The sequence below is a fragment of the Zootoca vivipara genome, chromosome 10 (assembly GCF_963506605.1).
Source record: "Zootoca vivipara chromosome 10, rZooViv1.1, whole genome shotgun sequence".
Classification (NCBI taxonomy): Eukaryota; Metazoa; Chordata; class Lepidosauria; order Squamata; family Lacertidae; genus Zootoca; species Zootoca vivipara.
Genome location: NC_083285.1, coordinates 53,151,396 through 53,165,544, shown reverse-complemented (window position 1 = coordinate 53,165,544; position 14,149 = coordinate 53,151,396). Strand labels below are relative to the sequence as shown.

At 44.2% G+C, this 14,149-nt stretch overlaps 1 protein-coding gene and 1 non-coding gene across 3 annotated transcripts in view; both read right to left on the bottom strand.

Moving 5' to 3' along the window:
* Nucleotides 1-14,149, bottom strand: part of PKP2 (plakophilin 2) — a 50,013-nt gene that overhangs the window by 29,729 nt on the left and 6,135 nt on the right. For both annotated transcript variants that reach the window (XM_035128528.2, XM_035128527.2), the window contains exons 2-4: nt 7,444-7,550; nt 5,087-5,766; nt 1,130-1,265 (exon numbers count right to left, since the gene is read on the bottom strand). In XM_035128528.2, the coding sequence (XP_034984419.1) occupies nt 1,130-1,265; nt 5,087-5,766; nt 7,444-7,550 (923 nt within the window). The remainder of the gene's footprint in view (nt 1-1,129; nt 1,266-5,086; nt 5,767-7,443; nt 7,551-14,149) is intronic.
* On the bottom strand, nt 10,378-10,456 carry TRNAI-GAU (transfer RNA isoleucine (anticodon GAU)). The gene has a single exon. It is a non-coding gene; the product is annotated as a tRNA-Ile (tRNA).

Genomic DNA, 14,149 nt, shown 5'->3' with positions numbered 1-14,149 from the left:
CACCTTAAAGACCAACTAAGTTTTTATTTTGGTATGAGCTTTCATGTGCATGTACACTTCTTCAGATACACTTTATTTTTTGGTCACCCTCTTTGGAAGGCACCAAGGTTTGTTGGCCAATAAGCTAGTCATTTGGAGCACTTAAAAGACATGTGAAGCTAAAGACCACCTGCATCATGGTGTGAGCTTTGTTAGTTAAAACTCAGAAACAGTGGAGCTGAAGCGCCACTGCAGTAGAGAGCTTCTTTTTCCAGCCCAAGGCCTAATCCCAGCAAGGTAGGGGCAAGTGCCTGTTGCTGCAGTATTTGCTTCCCCCAGGTCCAGAAACAACTAGGTTAAGAGACTTTTGCAACACTGGTGTAATCTTGCTTTCTGTAGCATCCCAGGATGGTCAGAGGCAGTATGCTTCTGAATACCAACCAGATGCTGGAAACCACAGGAGGGGAGAGGGGGCTCTGGTGCAAGTCCTGCTTGGGGGGCTTCCTATAAGCATCTGGTTGGCCACTGGGAGAACAGGATGTTGGACTAGATTGGCCATTGGCCTGATCTAGCAGGTTCCTTTTTATGCTCTTACATCCATAGAAAAGCAATGGGATGGCATCCTTGCCCACTTTGGGCACTGGACCTCTCTCATATACTTGGTCACACAGTCAGTCACATGCAATATTGAAAAGCATATTTGAAATAAGAGAGCACCGAGGCCTTAACAGTAAAAGTAAAGAAAATGTCAACTGGATTACTATTTCTCCATCTCACCTAAGTGCTGCTGCCAAAGGATTTTTTTAAAAGTTACAGATTCCAAAAAAATATTTTATTTACGGCAACTTCAAGTAACGATATAGCACTTATTTAACCTTTTCTCCAAGATTTAGTGTCTAGATAAAATTGGATTTCAAGCTGGAAGGTAGATTTGTTTGTCTCCAGTCTGATATCATCCTCCCCTCTGCATATTCAGTAAATACTAGAGGTAAATGCACTAATATCCGAAGAGAATTTCATCCAGAAGGTCCTTCCAACCCTGGTGTCTCTTAGTTCCATTATTCTCCATTACCAGCTCCAGATGCAATACTCTGTGAGGAAGAGTAGCCTCTGCAAAGAGCCACAGTAAGTAAGAAAATTGTTTACTCACTTTCCTCCTGGCTTCTGCTCTCTGGAAACTCTCATGCTGTATGAAGACAACTGCTGGAAGGACTCGAGGGGACGAAGCATTTTCAGTCTGCAATATATTTACCGCACGCTCCAGAGTCATCTCTCCTTCCGGATTCCTGGGTGATTTAAACATGAACACTTTGTAAGCCCAGAATGCAAAATGAGCACCAGTGGAACTAATGGATGTTTTTCAGCAGGCTGTGAACGTCAAGCAACAATCCTGCTTAAAAACAACACTGTAAATAAGTAATAGATCTGGTGCCCTCCAGATGTTGCTAGACTGCAACACCCATCGCCTATGGAAGGCTTCCTCAAACTTGGTCCTCCAGATGTTTTTGGCCTACAACTCCCATGATCCCAACTAGGAGTCCCAGTGGTCAGGGATGATGGGAAGTGTAGTCTCAAAACATCTGGAGGGCCGAGTTTGAGGAAGCCTGGCCTATGGTGACTGCTGGCCATGCTGGCTGGGATTGATGGGTGTTGTAACCCAACAACAGCTGAAGAGCACTAGGTTGGGGAAGGCTGGATTAGCATACTTTCTGTGGTATAAACTTTTATGGGTCATATCCTGTTTTGTTAAATACATGAACTTACTGCAGTTGCCAGACGTAAGTAAAGAGATGGGTACAGAGGAGGGAAAAGTAAACAGTAGGTATAAAATACAAGGAAAAGCACAAATTAAAGGAAGGCACACACCCACACCCTACATTTAAAGCACTATGTGCCCATTTTAAACAGTCATGGCTTCCCCCAAAGAATTCTGGGAGCTGTAGTTGGCTAAAGGTGCTGAGACTTGTTGGGCGAACCCTCTTCTCCTCACAGAAGTCCTTGGGAAGAGAGATTAAGCCGCTCTGGGAATGGTAGCTCTGGGAGCAGGCAAGCACCTCTCCCTTCTCAACAGCAACAATGCAACAACAATAAATGAAATAGCCAATGTTCGGCTGTCCTTTCATGATGCTAAGAATCAGCTGCCTGAGATGGGTGACTCGCTTTACCCAACAGTAGGGCTAGCCCTGGTTGATCTCAGCACACTATGTAGAATGTAATAGGTAAGAGCGGCACATCACATGCTTCAGATGTCACTTGCGGTACAGTTGCAAAGAAATAAATTGCTGCTACTTTTGTACATCACTGTACACAACAGGATTCCTCCTTTCCAAGCTTCTACCTTAGATTCTGGACTACAGCCCCAGTTAGCCTGTTATGTTTGACCCCACTTTGTTAATGCATCAAACTGGAATGACAGAGAAGCCAACATGTGACTCTAGGAGGGAGTAGTCTCTACCTACATTTTTGCATGTACTTAAAAAAACAACACCAAAATAGCCTTAAATAAAGTAATATTAAACACTGAAAAAGAGCAACCAGATTAAATTTGACTGAAAATGTTTAAATGGTTCTAACTGGATAGTCAACTCATTATGCCCTGCCCCATTCAATGCCCGTTTCAAGCAATGTGTTTTGAGCTCTATCCATTTTCTCCTACACTTCTCAAACGATGACAAAATCAAAATGTCAGCTGCTTATATCTGCACTACTGAGCCAACCTGGAATCAACAGCAAACATCACAGTCACCTGGGGAATTTCAGCTGCTCTGTTCAATCCAGTTGTTATCCTAACCAGAAGTACTTTGCTGTTCAGTTCTTGTTCTGACCTGACATCATGAACAAACCCCTTCTGTCCTCCTGACAGTGTATACCTTAACAGCTGCAAAGTTAATTTTCCGAGTACAGAAAATCATGTTCTTATGACTCAGTAGGCTGGAGTAGGAATTCCAGCAATGAGTAAAGCAAGATATCGTTACGAAAACAATGCATTCAGTGGTTTAATAGCAGCGGAAATAAAAAGGATCTGCTGCCTTTGGAAGATAGTCTATTCCAACAACACAATCCTGAGCATGTCTGCTCAGAAGCCCTGTTTAGTTCAATGGGAGGAAAATGTGCAGTGGACTGCAGCCTATGTTATGTAAGATACATGTGCAGTAAGCTCCATGTCAACATGGGAAGGTTAAAATAAAATAAGCTCCATGAGTGCCTATTTGCTGAGTACAGAGGTACCTCGACTTACGAACGACTTGACAACCGAATTTTTTGACTTACGAATGGGGCAAATGGCCGCACGCTTACGAATTTCTCGACATCGGAACGGAAACCATGGCGGTTTTAGATAGGGTTTTTTAGACTTACGAATTTTTAGATGGGGTTGCCTCGACTTACGAATTTTTCCCTTTCCAATGCATTCCTATGGGAAATTGCGTTTCCAATGGCGCTTTTCGACTTACGAATTTTTCGACCTACGAAGGTGCCTTCGGAACGGATTAAATTAGTAAGTCGAGGCACCACTGTATGTGCAGAGACAAGATGAGCTGGATGCTTTCTTACATTGCTAAGCGTTGTCAGGATCTTTGCTAGATTTGCAAAGTCTCATGAACTGGGTGCACTGTTCATGAAAAATAGATAAGAGCAAGATGCAAAGCACTGGTGCCTGGTGTTTCTAAAAGACATAGGAAGCAGCCTTACACTAAAGTCAGACCATTGGTCCATCCCACTCAACACTGAGTGACACTAGTGGCCAAAATTGTAGAAACGTTTAGGAAAAAGTGTATTTCTGAGGTTTGATGGCTCATAACACCCCCCTTTTTTGGAGTAATACAAAAAAAATATATATCAATGGAAAGATAATTTAATGAAGAATGTAATGCAACAAAGTTTGTTCAATTACCTGTATTCTCTCAAAGGTTATAGCCAAATAATCAGAAAAAGGACACACAACTTTCTTAGGTTGCTATGCAGCAGCTTTCCTTCATTTGAATGTAGCTAAGGAGCATGTGTGTTTAGAGAGCCAATCAGGTGTTATGAGCCATCAAACCTCGGAAAGACACTTTCCCCAAAAGGTTTCCACAATTTTGGCCACTAGTGTATCTGTACCAGCTGGCAGCCAGCCACTCTCCAGTATTTTTTTTTTAATTGCTAGTTTAAAATCCCACTTTGAGCACATTAGGAATTTTAAAAAAGAAAAAAAGAAAGTGCGCAGCAGGGGTTCATTAGAACCACAGTGGCCAAGGAGGGGAGTTGGAACCCTCCTCTCCCAAACTAAGAACCAGCTAAAAGTCTTAGAGGGGACGCAGGTGGCGCTATGGGTTAAACCACTGTGCTGCTTGGGGTTGCCGATCGAAAGGTTCGAATCCCCGTGATGGGGTGAGCTCTCATTGTTCAGTCCCAGCTCCTGCCAACTTAGCAGTTCGAAAGCACACAGTACAAGTAGATAAATAGGTACAGCTCCGGCGGGAAGGTAAATGGCGTTTCCATGTGCTGCTCTGGTTTTGCTAGTAGCAGCTTAGTTATGCTGGCCACATGACCCGGAAAAACTGTCTGCGGAAGCGGACAAATGTAGGCTACCTTGGTGAGATGAGCACCGCAACCCCAGAGTCGTTCACAACTGGACTTAATTGTCAGGGGTCCCTTTACCTTTACTTTTTTAAAAGTCTTAGAAACAAAACCTTTCCCCTGTAAGGCTAATGGCATAATGGGTGGGGTGGGGCGGGGTAAGAAGAATTTCAATTGACCCACTTATGGCCAAGTTTAATTTGACCGGTTAAGTTGCTTTCAAATAAGCATTCGGCAAATTCGCTAGGCTTTCTGGAAGAACGGTGGGATATAAAACGTAAACTAAAATAAATATTTTACTATAAGCAACCTGATTTTAGACCAGGCTTTCCAAAGCTTGGGTCTCCAGCTGATTTTGGACTACAACTCCCATCATCCCTAGCTAGCAGGACCAATGGTTGGGGATGATGGGAACTGTAGTTTAGAAACAGCTGGGGACCCATGTTTGGGAAACCCTGCTTTAGACCATACTTCATTATTGCAAGGTGCACAGAGCAACCCAAAGCATATTCTTAGGCACTGATGGCAAAAGGGCACAGTTAAACCTTACCCTGCTTGAAATCCAACGGCACCGGCCCGTTCTTGAAGCATGTGTCCACTTCCTGCTGCGGCTGCCATAGCTGCTGTCATTGCCACCCTCCTCCCTGTCTCGGCAGTGGCGCTGGCAATCGAAGCTGGTTGAGAGGCCTCCCTTGTGCTCTGCGACCTGACCATCGTCTGGTGCCAGCTGGACCTGTTCTGAGACTGCCTGTTCTGAGACCAGTTTTGGGAAGTCCTGACTTGTCCCGTGGCATAACCAGAAGTCGGGTAACTCTCTTTCTCCAAAAGGTTGTTCATGCTCCGACTGGTCCCAATGCGCTGATAGACTGGTACGCGGGGGCTGTTTGGGACACTGTCGACCTCCGTGTCGTTCCCAGACCCAATGTAGAACTGCCTTTGCGCGGCATACCTTCTGCTCGCGGCATTGTGGCTCCCATAGCCAAGGATTTCGGAGCGAGCGTACCTGGGAGGCATGGCACTGGATCTCTTGCTTTCGCCATGCCTCACAGTTAGAGCCCTGTTGTAATGGAAGTCATTTGGGAAGGGTGCCAGCTTGCCAGGACTTCCATTGGGGGAAACCTCTAATCTCTTCAAGGGCTGTCTTTGAGATGTCTCTTCCATGCCCCTGTAGGAGCTATAGGAAAGGATTCTAGGCTCCCAGCCATTTTCATAACTGCTTTGCGATCCTATCTGTTAAAACACACACAAAAGGGACAATACAGTCAATGAAAAGAACATCACGATAAGGTAGTGGTACGGGGTGGAATGTTTTCTGGGGGGAAATTCCTTTGGTATATGTTCCCATGGAAAAATGTGGCCATCGCCACGTCTTCTGGAAGTTTAGCTATGCACTTTGTGAGGGAGTATGTCCTGAGCCCTTTGTATTTATTACATTTACAGCTGCCCATTCCTCCAGGAAGCTCAGGGAAGCTGCATTTTACCATCATGATAAGCCTGTGAAGCAGGTTAGGCTAAGAGATATTGGTTGGCCCAAGATTACCCAGTGTTTTTCCTTGAATGAATGGGGATCCGAAGTAGAATGCTCTACATACCTATTTCATCACCCTGGCCAGCATAATTCCCCCCCTCCTTCTTTCCTAGCACTTAGCTGTTCTTTGCATTATCAGTTCCTGGGACAAATGTCCCATTTGTCCAATAGATGTCTGGGATGTTATTAGCAATGAGAGTCCTTCACAGGAGGTTAAGTTACAGTTGTGCAATTTTCCAAAGCATTTCCATTGCCCTATACAGCATATAAAAACTTTGGTATTTCCTCAAAGGCTTGCACGACTTTCCCATTCTACCTCCTTTCCAGAGCAGTTACTTTTTTTTGTAATCTAGCAAGAAAACTACATGCAACTACAACAGAATCAAAGACTGAGAACACAGAGAACTCTGTGAGGAAGGTGCAAAGGAGACTATTGATAATGGAGAAAGCAAGTAATTAGATAAATTCAGACACTCTAATTAAAAGCTGGGAGATGTACTTAAGTTAAGCCACACAAGATGATTTAGTCTACACAGGGTCCACAACCTGTCTGACAAATATAAACAAAGGCAGAATTCCTCTTGGCTCATGTACAATCAAAAGCTCTAGCGTCTGAAATAAGGATTAGTTTCCTTCCTGGAATCTAATATTGTACGCAAGAATAGTTAGCTCCCTTAAACATTTCTGATCCTGTTTTGTAAAACTAAATGCACCATTCCTTCCTCAACCTCAAACACATAATTTTTGTAGCAACAATCTCTCTTTCTGTCCTTTGATTATCACATTATCGATAACATAAAATGGAGCCCATTTGTCACACAATGGAACCGGGTGACTAAGTCAATTTTCCTCAGTGAATCTTCTGTTTAGGTGATTACTTTGTTTTGTGGAATTACAGTAATGCTTAAGATATGGGTGGCCTTCAAGCATGAGAGGAAAACTCAGCAGGCATTCTCAAGAGCATGGGTAGGCAAACTAAGGCCCGGGGGCCGGATCCGGCCCAATCGCCTTCTAAATCCAGCCCGCGGACGGCCCGGGAATCAGCGTGTTTTTACATGAGTAGAATGTGTGCTTTTATTTAAAATGCATCTCTGGGTTATTTGTGGGGCCTGCCTGGTGTTTTTACAGGAGTAGAATGCGTGCTTTTATTTAAAATGCATCTCTGGGTTATTTGTGGGGCATAGGAATTTATTCATTTCCCCCCCCAAAAGAATATAGGACAGTGGACCAGCCCCCTGCTGAAAAAGTTTGCTGACCTCTGCTCAAGAGTATAAAATGGATGAACCTGACTATGACCCAGCCATTATCAATTGCAGGCATCTGAATTCATATATACACCCACTGTGTGTGTGTGTGTGTGTTCCTTTAGTGTTCCTTACCTGATAAGATTGATAGTATGAAGTTCCATGAGGAGGTCTTGAAGCAAAGTCTGTTTCATCTGCTATGAACACATATTCTGGAACGCTGGCGGTCCGATGCAGACTCCCTGTACAAAGGCATGAGAGATAGCACATCACACACATTAATAGTGAGCTCAGGTGCTAAGTTGTAACAGCTTTACCGTCAAAGTAGGACTCACTGAAAATTAAGAGAAGCACATCAACATGCTCAAGAGAACCCTCCAAATTTTGCATAAGTAGGATGGATAATTTTAAGAGGGTCAAAATGCTGAGCCAACTACCTGGCTGAAGCTCAGCAACTCTGGGTCTGGTTAGTGCTTTGGATGAATGAATCACATACCATGGCTTCCATGATGGAAGGAATATGAATATAATAAATTTAATTTATGTCTTAGTGAGGTCAGTAATAATAAAAGCAACAATACCAACAATAGCTTAGAAGTGCATAACAGTTTGCAAGTCTATCCTTGCCATAAAGGTAAAGGGACCCCTGACCATTAGGTCCAGTCGTGACCAACTCTGGGGTTGCAGCGCTCATTGGCCGAGGGAGCCAGTGTACAGCTTCCAGGTCATGTGGCCAGCATGACAAAGCCGCTTCTGGCGAACCAGAGCAGCACACGGAAACGCCGTTTACCTTCCCGCTGTAGGTAAACGCCGTTTACCTTCCCTATTTATCTACTTGCACTTTGACGTGCTTTCGAACTGCTAGGTTGGCAGGAGCTGGGACCGAGCAATGGGAGCTCACCCAGTCGTGGGGATTCGAACTGCCGACCTTCTGATCGGCAAGCCCTAGGCTCTGTGGATTAACCCACAGTGCCACCCGCATCCTTGCCATAGGTGATCTTAAACTGAGGAAACTGTTCACGCAAGATGACAACTACTCACTTCCATGCTGTGGGTGCGTCCATAAACCGCTGTGCTTCTTCTCATCCCTTTACCTCTACAGCTGATCTCCCTGCTTTGACATCTCTTTAATCACTCAGTTACAAACCAGAGCAAGCAATACTGTTCTAATCCCTATCCTCACATTACTTTAAAGGCAACTAGCAAAATTCTGCAGATTTAGAGGAGACATATGGCACATGGTGTGCAAGGCAGAACTGAGAGTTAATGAAACTCTCACATCCATACCTGGAAGGTTAAGTAGTTCTATTGAAAATGGGAGAGGCAGAGAGCACAGGATCCTAGGAGGTCATGCTATTTGAACTGCTGTGCTGTCTCCTCAGCCACAATCTGGTTTCTGTCCTAATTTTAAACAAAAAACTCCCCCAGGCTGTATCTCTCAACATACGGTCCCCCAGCAAATCAAGGCTGCTGATTAAAATGGATTATTTGTCTATGCAATGATGGGGCTGTGGGACTCTTTTGAGGTCAGAAAAGCTGGGAGCGATTACTCTAGACGGCAGCAGGTTTTAAAAAGTGGTGAAAGAGGTTACTTGGTCAAAACATTAAGAGGAGACCTAGCCAAGAACACCGTGGGATTTTCCTCATTGGATATTTTCAGAGAAAAGGCTAGAGAAACATATTTTAGTGCAACAGTCCATCCCAGCCCTTGCCAACATGGTGCCCTCCAGAAGGTTTAGACCACAGCTCTTATGTCCTGGCTGGGGCTGATGGGAGTTGCAGTAGATCAAAATATCTGGAGGGCACCAGGCTGGTTTATACATTCCTATGGGAAGCACAGGCAATGCATGTTGAAAACACAGCCACTAGCTACCACCCACAAGGAGATGAGGAGAGCTGATGGATGGACCGGTTGTAACTGACGAGGAGTGCCTGGTTCATATGGTGTAGGTCCTGCTACCTGCACCTAATGCAGAAGCCTATAATAACCTGTGCAGACAGTTGATGCCATTGGTCCAATGACAGTGCCAGCTGTTAGCCCCCTGTTCAAGCAAAGAGTGGTGGTACTTCTAGTGTACAAACTGGGCTCCCACTCCTATGTCACAAGCCAATCCTAGTTGGCTCCTTAGGGTACGGTGTGTATAAGCACTGAAACTCAGTGCTTGTGGTTTTGAAGTGCTTGGTAGCTACCACAGTGAACTGATGTGATGGGATAGGTCAGCCCTGTTGACAGACAGAAGTTTGTGACCTGGGTTGCTGTTCCTCTGTCCTACTCCTCTCGGTCCACTCCGATTGCTACTAGGCACTGCACAGAACACCTCTACCCTTCCCAGTTTTGTATTGCAGCACTGTCTTTCCAACTGACCCCATGCCTTGTGCGTCACACCATAGAAGATCAGGCAAGATAGTCTATATAGGTGCTCTATAAAGTGTTGTTTTGATTTCAGTTCAGAATACACAGGCCCTGGCCTCAGGGTTGGCTTCTAAACAACAGACGAATGCAAACAGAGCAAGATCAGTCAAAGGTGCAAGATCAGTCAGAGTAAAGATGCAAATGATATTGAGATGTGAAAAATTTCACATGGAAAATGAAACAATTTATAGCTTTGCCTGTTTCCCATATAGCCAAAGATCAGCAAACAGAAGGTGCTTGTCCACTGACACAGATACTGCACATTTGCTGTGATGGCATTTGGGCAACTTCCAGCATCAGATTAGAAAGTGATAATCCTCAAGGAACAGTTTTGTGGATGATCAGTTGTTAACCGAGATTTCAATTTAAGTTTCTACAGATTAGGGCTTAAAGCATTTGCCATCTTAATCAGGGCGATAAATCAACCACTGCCCTATCTCTAATTGGACTAAATCAGAGCTGTGCCCTCAGAAGCAACGTTCAGCTAGGATGGTACCGTAAACCAACTTCACAGATACCCACTCCACGGAGCAGGCTGCAGTTCCATTGATGGTGCTATAAAACAACAGACGGGTAATCACCAGCCTTTGGGCCAAACCTGGCCAAATGATAGAATCATAGAGTTGGAAGGTACCCCATGGATCATCTAGTCATCTAGACCCATACAGGGATCAAACCTGTGACCTTGGTGTTATCAGCACCATGCTCTAACCAACTGAGCTAACCCATGAGGCCGTTTTACTCAAATGATGGCCACCTGCCCCACAACTGACATTGTATGTCCCACTGCCAGCTGACGGGCAGAAGGAATAAATCCTGCTTTTTGCTGGCTTGCAAAGTATGTATGGGGGCTCCTAAACGCCTGAAAGTAAGTCTTTCACTCAGCACTTCCCCAAGTTTTAATTAAGCATAGGGCTGGCAAAGCCCCTTGCACTGTGGTTCAACTGGCTGTTGGTTCAACTGGCTGTTATAGATGCTTGGCAAGCACTGCACAAGGGACTTTGACAAATGGGTGGGACAACCCACCTGTCAATCACCTGCCATCATCTGACAATACAATGGTAGTTTATATAGATGCTCTGTAAAGCGTTGTTACCCACCTGCCAAAGGAGGCCCTTGAGGGTGGTGCCAGATAAGCCAGAAAAATTCCCAATCCTTTCTGGAAATCTTCCTAGGTGTGCCCATGTGTCTCTGACTGCTTATTATTTTTATTTATTAAATTTGCATACCACCCTTCATCTGAAGATCACAGGGCGGTTCACAGCATGAAAAACAAGAAACACAAAATACGTAACAAAAACAAACCAATACACACACACACACACACACACACACGCACACACACACAATTCATACTCAACCCATTCGTCTAACAGATGGGCCGGCTCTGCAGCTAACTCACAGAAAAGTTGTAAGGATAAGGAGGATGTGGATTAAAAATGGATGCTGTTCCGAGTTCCACCTGGGCAGGGTGGGATTCACATCTAATACTGAACTCAGGTGGTGCGTGCTGGCAGGAGTGGATCTAAAACAGGGCCACTGAGAGAGGAGGAGATTATCAGCATGCTCAGAGGAACGCTGATGTTTGCAGAGACACAGTAACGCTTTTTACAGACAACCAGCCCAATAACCAAATGAGTACAGAGTACACTCAGTCACCACGGAATGCCAAGTCAGTTGGAAAAGAAAGACAAGCCTTCTTTGTGCGGTTCAAATCAGGTAAGGGTGTGTATGTGTTCAGGTGCTGCTTTTGCACAAATCAGCCCCACCCCTTCCTGTCCCAACCTTTAGACACTGAGCATGAAAGTCTGGAGACTCTAACCCTGTTCAGCAGAATACCATTAGAATCCTCCCTGCAGATCTTCAAGCATTGGGAGAGGAGGCGAGAAGAGTCCAATGGGAGGAGCTGAATGCTCTGTTTGGAGGGAATTGCTGGCCGCAGGCCTGAACAGAAAGGATCCTGTTAGGAGGGAGAACACACTGCAACATTTTGCTGCAGGTCCTTTACATCCAGAAGCCAGTTACCAACACCCATCCCGTTCCAGTGTAGATTAAAACAGGCATGGTTCTCAAAGGCTGGGGGTTACAGGAATTGCTAGCGGAGACAAGGTAGATTGGCTCACATCTCTGGTGCCTTAGAGAGCACCTGTTGACTTCCTCTCACATGAGTGAATGGTTGCCATTCACTCACGTGGAGATAGAGAAGCAACACATTTGAAATGCTGGCTGTGCAAATACAATATTCACTCCACTCCTGGGTCCTCCCCAGGGACCCTTATCTTATATAGCTCCTTCACACAGCCTCCTGGTCCCCAAATTAACAGGATGTTGGGCATCTTGCCAGCAATATGCAAAAAGCATATTGAGGGTCAGGCACGCTTAAACCATTTTTGTTTTGGAAAGCCTATGCAGATTTTTTTTTTGTTTTCAAAAACCCATGCAGATTTTCAAAAGCCTGTGTTGATTATCTTTTGAATGTCTTTAATAGCTGCTTTTAACAGTCTTGTATTGATAATCTGGATGCTTTGTTTTTTTTGTTCAGGTAGGTAGCTGTGTTGGTCTGATGCAGTAGAAATATAAAACAAAAATAAAATGGTCCAGTAGCACCTTAGAGACCAACTAAATTTGTTCTTGGCATGAGCTTTCTTATCTCATTATACATGATAAAGTTACTTTTGGCCATCTCATCCCTTGCTTTTTCCTGTAAGACCAATTGCAGCCGTTAACAGTCAACAGGTTTACCACACCTATCAGCCAATCACCCATTCCCACCACTCTTCTGAGTAATACTCCTCCCCACTCTCTCACTATATATGAGGGTCTGGTGACTTCTGTTTCAGTGTATCTGAAGAAGTGTGCATGCACACAAAAGCTCATACCAAGAACAAACTTAGTTCGTCTCTAAAGTGCTACTGGACAATTGCTTTCTTTTTTTGTAAAACACAGAGGTTTTATTACAAACGAGTACTGTATAAATTTTGTAAAATAAAATAAACAAATTTCAGTAACATGCAAAATGCATATTATTTTTTGGGGGGATAATAAAGCTATGGAAAGCCAGATGTTAAAATGTTCTGTCATTCAAATAAGACTTCAGCCTTAAAAACTAACACGAAATCAAGAGGTGTTACATTTACCCTGCTTTACGGAAAACACAGCATCAGAACCCTTAAAGTAGAGTTTTAAACATTAACACAATTCCTTATTATTCTATTCAGTATGTAACTAATCTAATTCAGGCATCTCCTGCTTTTTTGTTGTTGCCAGAAATACATGAATACCATGTCTGTCTAGACTCGATTTAGTGGCTTTCCTTCAGCAGCTTTATCTCATTTAATTAGCAAACTGGGCTTGTAAGGGCTCTGCTCTGATCTAGCAATTGGGTTAAACAAAGTTAGCTTGCAGGCCCAGGCAATTCTATCAGGCTAGCTGAGCTCTTGGGCAACTTTCTTTAATTGCCAGGAACATCGTCTTTAAGGTTTCCTAGAAGGCTGGCTGACCAGTTTCAGAGAGATAGCTTCATGCCTGTCTGCAAATGTGGAAGATAATCATGTGGATGCACTTTAAACTAAGACTTAAGAGAATTATTAGGATTCCTGCATTGCAGAGGGTTGGACTAGATGACCCTAGGAGTCCCTTCCAACTATTATTCTATGATATATTAAGACATAATATTTTGTTGACCAGAGTACGCATAACCAGTTGGTGGGCTCTACTCTATGAATGTGTATGCCACAATAAATGATTTAGGTGTTTTAAGGTGCCAGAAAACTCTTCCAGGTTTGTTCAAACCAGAAGCAATTATGGAGAACAAAGGCTAAGCAGGGAGATTAGATTTCAATGTGAGAAGGAAGACAGGCTTTACAGCCTTAACACTAGATGTCTCTTCTTCAAAGCTGGAGAGTTGGCAGGCCTGTCCCTAAACTGCACACACAAGGAGAAAGTGTAGCTCATAACACTGGAGAATTAAGCTGCAACACATTTTGCAACCTACCACAATAAAAGTATCTGAAGTAAATAAACATTGGGATTTGTCAATAGCCTTTGGATGCCTTCAGAGTGGACGTAAATAAACACTGTTACTTCAGGGGTAGGAAACCACAATCCCAGGGACAAAAAGCAGATCTCCAAGCCTCTCTCGCTGGCCCTCAAAACTCTCTCCTCCTCCCTCCCAAGGCCACACCTCTCATTGTCCCAATTTGCACTGCAAATATTTTTGCCTGGCAGGAATTCGTCCTTGAACTCAGATAATGCCTGTTGATTGTCTGAACAGAGGATAGAGAGGGGTGTGTGAGAGTATGTGTAGAAACAAGCCTCCTGTACAAAGGTTACTTTTACATCTGTTGCTTTGCCCACTTTTGCCTTTGGCCCTGCCCACCACTGGCATATGGCCCTCAAAAGGTTGCGCAGAAGGGAAAGCGGTCCTCA